General features: G+C 34.3%; 1 protein-coding gene across 2 annotated transcripts; it reads left to right on the forward strand.

The window, feature by feature from the left end:
• Positions 1–3701: 3701 nt before the first annotated feature.
• Positions 3702–7505, forward strand: LOC130507157 (protein DETOXIFICATION 44, chloroplastic-like). 2 transcript variants are annotated; one of them, XM_057001868.1, is made up of 13 exons: positions 3982–4984; positions 5058–5167; positions 5241–5393; positions 5477–5598; positions 5678–5813; positions 5940–6036; positions 6152–6252; positions 6330–6493; positions 6584–6655; positions 6737–6853; positions 6932–7027; positions 7120–7241; positions 7326–7505. In XM_057001868.1, the coding sequence occupies exons 1-13, from the start codon at positions 4767–4769 to the stop codon at positions 7384–7386; spliced, it is 1569 nt and encodes a 522-aa protein (XP_056857848.1). In that variant the 5' UTR covers positions 3982–4766; the 3' UTR covers positions 7387–7505. The 2 variants fall into 2 exon arrangements, 1 of the variants encoding a protein (XP_056857848.1); XR_008942222.1 differs by lacking the exon at positions 7326–7505 and having other exon boundaries at positions 3702–4984; positions 6942–7027.
• The last annotated feature ends 446 nt before the right edge of the window (positions 7506–7951 follow it).

The raw sequence follows: 7951 nt of genomic DNA on the forward strand, positions 1-7951 counted from the left end.
ATATATGAAGCTATGTGTTATTTGTTTTAGAAAGTAGATTAGGCCCAGCGTAGTTATAAGAATAGTCATATCTTTATGTATGTGTCTATGACTTATCTACTTAATGTTATTCATACTAATAAAATCAATATGGCCAATGAAAGTATACTGATCAATTTAAAATAAATTGTATAGGATAATTATAGAACGATTAATATTTTTAGTATTCTTAGTATATATCTTATTTAAATCGACATGTAATAAATGTAAAAATCATATATGGAATATGGACAAAAAGAAGAAATGTATTTAAGGAAATATATTAATGCAAAGTTAGACTATGGTACGTATTATATATAAAGAATGAGACATTTAATTTAAATATATGAAGTCCACTTTTAAAAATCCACCTAGAAGAAGTTGTAATGTTCCTGTTTTAATAAGATAGATGAAGTCCACTTTTAAAAATCCACCTAGAAGAAGTTGTAATGTTCCTGTTTTAATAAGATAGATTTGGTAGAATATGCAAATCAATTAATTCACGTTCAACGAAAGAAGGTGATGTGTTCCTTTGAACCCAAGTTCCTTAAACTTGTATCTTCTGTCTATAAATAACACTTTATCTTCACCTTCAGCTTCTTCGATACTCACTCCCATCCTCTTTTTTGCCAAATACTCATTCCTATCCTCCTAGCTTCACTTTCCTCTCAAATCTCTTTAATATTTAACAGCAGAAAAAGAAAGTAGAGAAGAATCTGTAAAGCTCAGGAGGGATAGCGCCATCTTTTTTTTTTTTTTGAAAAGGCTTTCATGATAGCGCCATCTTCATCACCACATTACATCGATATTTTGGCGCTGTCCATCCTGAGTTTCATTGGCTCTTCTTACTATAATGCAAGAAGCTTAGAAGACACCTAACATGTGTCGTCTTTGACCTCTTTCTCCGGTGCAAGTCAGCCACCGACGGGCGACGTGTAGGTTTCGACTGTCTCTTAATAACTACAATAAGCGTTGTTACTACCGTTTTAGTAAAAAAAACATACTTTGATTAATTAATGTCCGGCTAAACTTTATAAACCAATTATTCTGGAAAAAGCTGAACTCCTAATCACTACAAATATTCTTACATTTTTGACAGAAAAATATTTTTTATATATTTTCTAGCCATAAGCTGCAATATCATAAATATTTTTTTTTCTTTTTCTTTTGGATTTGTTAGGTTTTAGTGTTTTACTTACTTTGCAGTGCTTGTGCCTGTGGTTGGGGCCAGGCTAAGTGGGGAACATATATGCTCGGCTGCATGAACCACGTGGACTATCATGCATATCCACTGTTACATTTATTTTCCTGAGAAATGTTTCTACTTATATTACTATTGGGTCGAGATAGAAGACTTCATAAAAAAACAAAAGGAAGAAAATATGCATGAGTATACTATAGAAATTAAGAAAAAGATTAATTGATCTTTAAGAAATAAAACTAAATCATTTACTGAACTTCTAGATACTAACAGAATCATTGACTTCATTCATTACTAAGCGTAAAATGTGTGCACATGACACGATAAAGCTTTAGTTTAATACATTTGAAACTAAACCAAATCTGATAACCAACATGGAACCGATTCTATAGGTTATTTTATTTCCATAAATGTCTGTCAAACGAGTAATGCCATAACAAAATTCTTCAAACAGTCCTGGCATATAATTACCTTACAGAAGTTGAATAAAGAGACAAGTATGTTCTAAAGAGGGGGGTGGGTGGGTTATGTGAGTTCAATAAGAGTTATGGTGCATTTAGTTAGGTATTACTTTTGTGCAGCAATGTCTAATGGTTATAATGTTAATATGTAATATGATATTGCCATATTGGTATAGATTTTTGTTGTATATCAACGTGCATAATCAGGCATTGGAAGAGTAAATGAAGTCAAAAGGTAGGTCTTCTTCTGTACATTTTACTGGGACCGCAAGTCATGTAAAGCTGCTCTGCTGATGCTGCACGGCGTCGCAATCTCTATTTTTATTTTATTTATTTTAAACGAACGCTCTACAACATTTGCCCAGTTTACTATGAGAAGTAAATGGTGAATTCAGTTCTCTGAGTTTAGGCCATTTTCAACCACCACACTATATTTAGTGTCAAAATTATATTATTTTATTGTAATTTTAGCACAAAATTTCTTTTATCTCTAACTATAATACCAAATATACACTAAAAGAATAGTCTTTTTATTATATTATTAAATAAAAAAGTTCTTAACTATTTAGTATTTTTGATAAATACTCATTATTCTTATAACATATATAAGTAATTATTTTAATAAATACTAGACCAACAAATTTAAAACAATAATTATAATTATTGCATAATACTTTAGAAATACATATGAAACTAAAATAGCTAAAAACATACAAACAAAAATACATATGAAATTAAAATAACTAAAAACATATAAACAAAAATACATTACATAAAAATATATATTACATCTTACTAATTATTAGAATTATCATATCCGTCCCATAAATGTTCAATTAGTGCATCTCGAAGTTTAAAATGATCATTTCGATCTTTGATTTTATTGTGTCGGACTAATTTTTTTTGAAATCGAGCATCATTAACACTTGTCATCTCAACTTTTGCATTTGGAACTTCAACTTGTTTTTCAATTGTTGCATTGATATCAAGTTCATCTTCTATGGTCATATTATGCATTACGATAAAAATTGTCATTATATCATATAATACCATTTTATTCCACATGTGCGATGGTCCTACCGCAATTACAAATCTTGACTGCAATACACCAAATACACGTTCAATGTCTCCAAATGATTAAAAATATTATACCCCATATTATAATTATCTTGATTGAGCTGATAATAATTTTTGAGGCTATTAGACTATTGTATTAGTTTATCTGATACTTTCAAATTTTTTTTTGCAAATTTATTTTCTTTTATTCACTTTTTGGGGTTTGGTGTTTATTTGGGTAATTTTATGTATTCTAAATCATTTTATGTATTACAGTAATTAATAACTTATATTAACTAAAATGTAGAAAATACATAAAGATTTAAAGTAAATTTAATATCATAATTACATAACATTGAATTTATTTGTAATTTTGTAAAATAAATATAATCAATTAAACTACTAAAATAATAAAAAAATAAAAAAATACACAAGTTATCCCGTCTTATAGACACTATATTTAGTGTAACATTCTGCAAAAACAGCAAACTAATATAATGCCATTGAGTTTGCCGTCAAGTTGGAGAAAAAGTCAAATTTCTATAATGGTGTTTTCACGTCCTCCTTGAAGATAGCCTTAGAAAATCTCCAACAATCTCCCTTATTTTAAAAAAGAGATCCACATAAAATAACGAGATAAAAGAATAGTTCTCTAACGGTGGTCTTTAAATATTTTTAATAAATTATACTTTAATCCTTAATATTATCAGTAATTAAATATAATTATTAAACTTTCAAAAACTACTAAAAAATATTGTTTGACAGATTAGAATAATTTTTTTTTGAAAAATATTATAATATGTAGTCACATATAACTATAAATAATTTATAAGGTGTTAATAATGTTTTTTCATCGAAATCGGTTGAAGAAATATAACAATAAGTATGATATATAAAAAGTTATTCATGCAATTCTGAAACATAAATAATTGTAAGGATAAAATGAAAAGTGAATAGTATTTTAAATAATAATTATTTATGTTCGAGAGTGTACTTTTCATCATATAAAAGATAAAAGGATAAAGAGATGTTGAAATGCAAAATCCCTTAGTAAATGAAGAGATAAAAGGCTGTGGGAGATGTTCTTACTCGTGTCCTCTGTGTTTTATTTTTTTGTTAACTAAGTCTCTATGATTTTTAAAGGCATACTATAACATTTAACTCTGCTTAGCGGTAAAAACGTTGCGGATATTTATATTAATATGTGTATATATACTCTTATAAGGTACTATTATATTTCGTGAAAATGCATTCTGGGGAGATTCCAGATAAATATTCAAAATCTGATTTTGTTAATAGGTTGTGAATACATGAACATTTATTGGAGGATTGTTTCCACTAATACGACTAATGTTCGTCATATGGCTCCAAATATCAACTACAAAATGTATGCATATGCACGCCAGTAAACCCAATGCATGCTAATATGAACGGAAGAAAGTAAAAATATGCCTCCGCCTCCACGCAATAATGAACCACTACAAACTAGACCAGACCAAAAAATTAGGCATTAATCATGTCTTGGTTAAACGAGTGGAAGGGAATGTTTTTGGACCGAAGATCCTCTCTTATCATCTTCTTGGTTCTTAGTTCCCTGTATTAATTTAGGAGTTTGTAGCTTTGAGTTCAATGCCTAGGTTGAAACAGAGAATCTGAACTGCATTGTCTCTTAACAAAAGTGATATGAGCTACAAACACAATGATAACGATTCACATATCACAACGATATCCCAATTACCCGAATTAAAAACTATATAGATTTGGTTTAGACACTTAGATTTCAGATTAGAACAGTTATGTAAACTGATAAACTGAGTTGACACAAAGGAAGCAAAAGCCTAGGAAGGAAAGAATGCAAGAACCAAACTGAAAAGCCCAATAAAAGCCCATAAAAGGCCCATGATTAAAAATACTTCAAACTCCTCTCATCCGACCGTTTAATCAGTTACTACAGTAGTAGTATAGATAAAGAACATGCGGTTCTCTTTTCTTCCCCTCCGCCGAGACTTTCTGTCTTCTCTCTCTCCGTAATGGCGGCGGTCGCGACGTTCCTCTCTCTCTCCCCCTTTCGACGATCCTCAACTTTACAACTTCGCGATCTTCCTCGTAATCACAATCAATCGATTCGAAGAAGAGTCCACCTCAAATCTCCCGCCATCCAAGCTTCTTCTAAAAACTCCTCTCCTCAAAATGTACAGAACATAGTGGAATCTCCCGAACCGGATCCTGATCCTAAACCTCAAAATGGGTAAGCTTCTATACTCTTGTTCCTGCTTCCTTATTTTTTTTAAAGTTGATATCTTGTTTTATATGGGTGTTAGGATTGGTAATATCGGAATGGAGATCATGTCGATTGCGTTACCAGCGGCGCTAGCTTTGGCCGCTGATCCTATAACATCTCTTGTCGACACAGCATTTGTTGGCCACATTGGTAAAGTTTTGAACTTTCTCTTGTCTGTTTGTAACATTGATATTGAAAAACTCTGTTCCTAAATGTGTGACAGGCTCTGCGGAGTTAGCTGCAGTAGGAGTCTCGGTTTCTGTGTTCAACTTGGTGTCTAAGCTCTTCAATGTTCCTTTGCTGAATGTGACTACATCGTTCGTTGCGGAAGAGCAGGCCGTTGCAGCTAAGAATGATAACGATTCTACGGAAACAAGTAGTGTTTTGCTGTACTTGTGTAAAGATTGTTGTTATGTTTTTTTTTTTCTGACTTTGAATTTTTTTGTTTGGTGTTGAAAGGAAAGAGAGTGCTCCCTTCTGTTTCAACGTCACTGGTTCTTGCAGCTGGTGTTGGTATCGCAGAGGCGATAGCTCTCTCTCTTGGATCTGATTACTTGATGGACATCATGGCTATACCTTTTGTATGTTTACTCTTGGATCATTAACTATAAAGCTATCTATCTTTGCAGTTTTGTAAGGGGCTTGTGGTCTCTTTTGCAGGACTCACCGATGAGAATACCAGCAGAGCAGTTTCTTAGACTTAGAGCGTATGGTGCACCACCAATTGTAGTGGCATTGGCTGCTCAAGGAGCTTTTCGAGGTTTCAAGGACACAACAACACCTCTATATGCCGTTGGCAAGTATTGCTAACAGTCATCTTCTCTTTTTCTATGTATATATATATATATATGTGACAAACATTTACAATCATATTAACAATCACATTTAGCTGTTTCTGATGTGGTATACTCTGTATGGACAGTTGCGGGGAACGTGCTAAACGCGATACTGGATCCTATTCTGATATTTGTTCTTGGTTTTGGTATCTCTGGTGCTGCGGCTGCTACTGTGATTTCTGAGTACGTCACAAAATGTGGTAAACTTTTGATACTTAATTCGGTTTCTGTAAGTTGCCTTTGTCTTTGATTCGTGGCTTCTTATTGTTCATTCACTTGTCAAAAATGTTATTTTCAGATACTTGATTGCGTTTATTCTTCTGTGGAAGTTGAATGAGAATGTGGTTTTGCTTTCTCCTCAAATCCAAGTGGGAAGAGCCAACCAGTACCTCAAATCAGGTATCAACGCAGTCTCTTTAAACGATTCAAACGCAGAATGCTAGTATATATATGAAAATGTGTTGAATGATGCTTAGGTGGGCTTCTGATTGGTAGAACGGTGGCACTGCTTGTGCCATTCACGTTGGCAACTTCGTTAGTGGCTCAGAAGGGACCTACTCAAATGGCTGGCCATCAAATCTGCTTGGAGATCTGGTTGGCTGTCTCTTTGCTCACCGATGCTTTAGCCATTGCTGCACAGGTCTATCATCCTTTTTGCAACTTAATAAGATACAGCATTTTTGTATTTGTGGAAAAGTATTCACTTAAATGTTCTACCCCTTTGATTCAGAGTCTTCTTGCAACAAGTTTTTCTCAGGGAGAGTATAAACAAGCTCGGGAAATTCTCTTTGGTGTCCTTCAGGTTCGTTTTCCCTAACTTCCTTGTTTATGTGATTCAAGTTTGATACCAGAAAAAAGTTCCAACATGTTTAAACTTGAGCAGGTAGGTTTAGCAACTGGAACTGGTTTGGCTGCTGTTTTGTTCATCGGATTTGAACCATTTTCGAGCTTGTTTACAACGGATTCAGAAGTTTTGAAGATTGCTTTGTCAGGGACCTTAGTAAGATCTTATCTTATACCCTCCTAAAAGTTTCAGAAGGGTAGTCTTAAGACAACTTTGAATGTTATTTGAATGTAGTTTGTGGCAGGATCTCAACCGGTGAATGCTATAGCGTTTGTTCTTGATGGGCTCTATTATGGAGTCTCTGACTTTGGATTTGCCGCTTACGCTATGGTCTCTCTCTCTCTGCTTCATCAGTAGTAGGAGTGTTTGTTCTCCCTTTACATTCCTACAAAAAAGTCTGATTAGTTGTCGTTTTGGAACAGGTGATTGCTGGATTCATATCTTCCTTGGTCATGCTTGTGGCTGCACCAACCTATGGACTCGCCGGGATTTGGACGGGTTTGTTCCTCTTCATGGCGTTGCGGTTAGTTGCCGGAGCCTGGAGGTAACGAAACAAACAAACCATTCTTGTTTTCAACTACGTCTAAACAACTTCTCTTTAAGGATTGGTTGCTGTCATTGTTTTCAGATTGGGGACAAGAACCGGTCCATGGAAAATGTTGTGGTCAGCTCCAGAGAAGCTAGAATGAGTCCGCGTGTAACATTTTTTGCGGTTTGAAATGTGACACTTTAAGATAATGAAAATAAAGTGAATTAACAATGTAAAAGCATAGTTCTACAGTATGATTGATGCCGCATAGAACCTCTACCTAGAATCTGGAATACTTTAAATATGGATCCAGTCCACTTCTGTGGTAAATAACCGGATTCATTGTACAACAATCCGCTATCCAGTTCGATTCGATCAAAGTTGTTATCTTCCTATGGTTTCACTACTCAGTCTTGTCTTGGACGTTAACCGGTTTCAGAGACGTTGTCATCATTCTTCTTCATTTCTCCACCAGGACCGTTTCCAAGACTGCCCGGGAAGTTTAACTGTGCATAGCGTCCATACATGTGGCACTAGCAGCTCTGCCGTAAGCCAAGGCAGCTTCGGCTGCAGTACAAAACGTTCTAAACCAAAGTCGGTTTAGGTTTCCGCCACGGTGACTTGCTGGCTCACGTATCTCAGCCACCCATTTACCTCCAAACTTTTTGTCGAACACCCCCAAAACCGACAAACTGGACTCTCTAGTCTGCATTTTCCTCTCATAC

This window comes from Raphanus sativus, unplaced genomic scaffold (genome assembly GCF_000801105.2).
Source record: "Raphanus sativus cultivar WK10039 unplaced genomic scaffold, ASM80110v3 Scaffold4101, whole genome shotgun sequence".
In the NCBI taxonomy this organism is placed as follows: Eukaryota; Viridiplantae; Streptophyta; class Magnoliopsida; order Brassicales; family Brassicaceae; genus Raphanus; species Raphanus sativus.

Coding starts and splice junctions, on each gene's coding strand:
- LOC130507157 (XM_057001868.1), top strand. CDS start 4,767: ATGGCGGCGGTCGCGACGTTCCTCTCTCTCTCCCCCTTTCGACGATCC. Junction 5,394..5,476: donor TAACGATTCTACGGAAACAA/GTAGTGTTTTGC, acceptor TGGTGTTGAAAG/GAAAGAGAGTGCTCCCTTCT. Junction 7,028..7,119: donor GATTTGCCGCTTACGCTATG/GTCTCTCTCTCT, acceptor GTTTTGGAACAG/GTGATTGCTGGATTCATATC.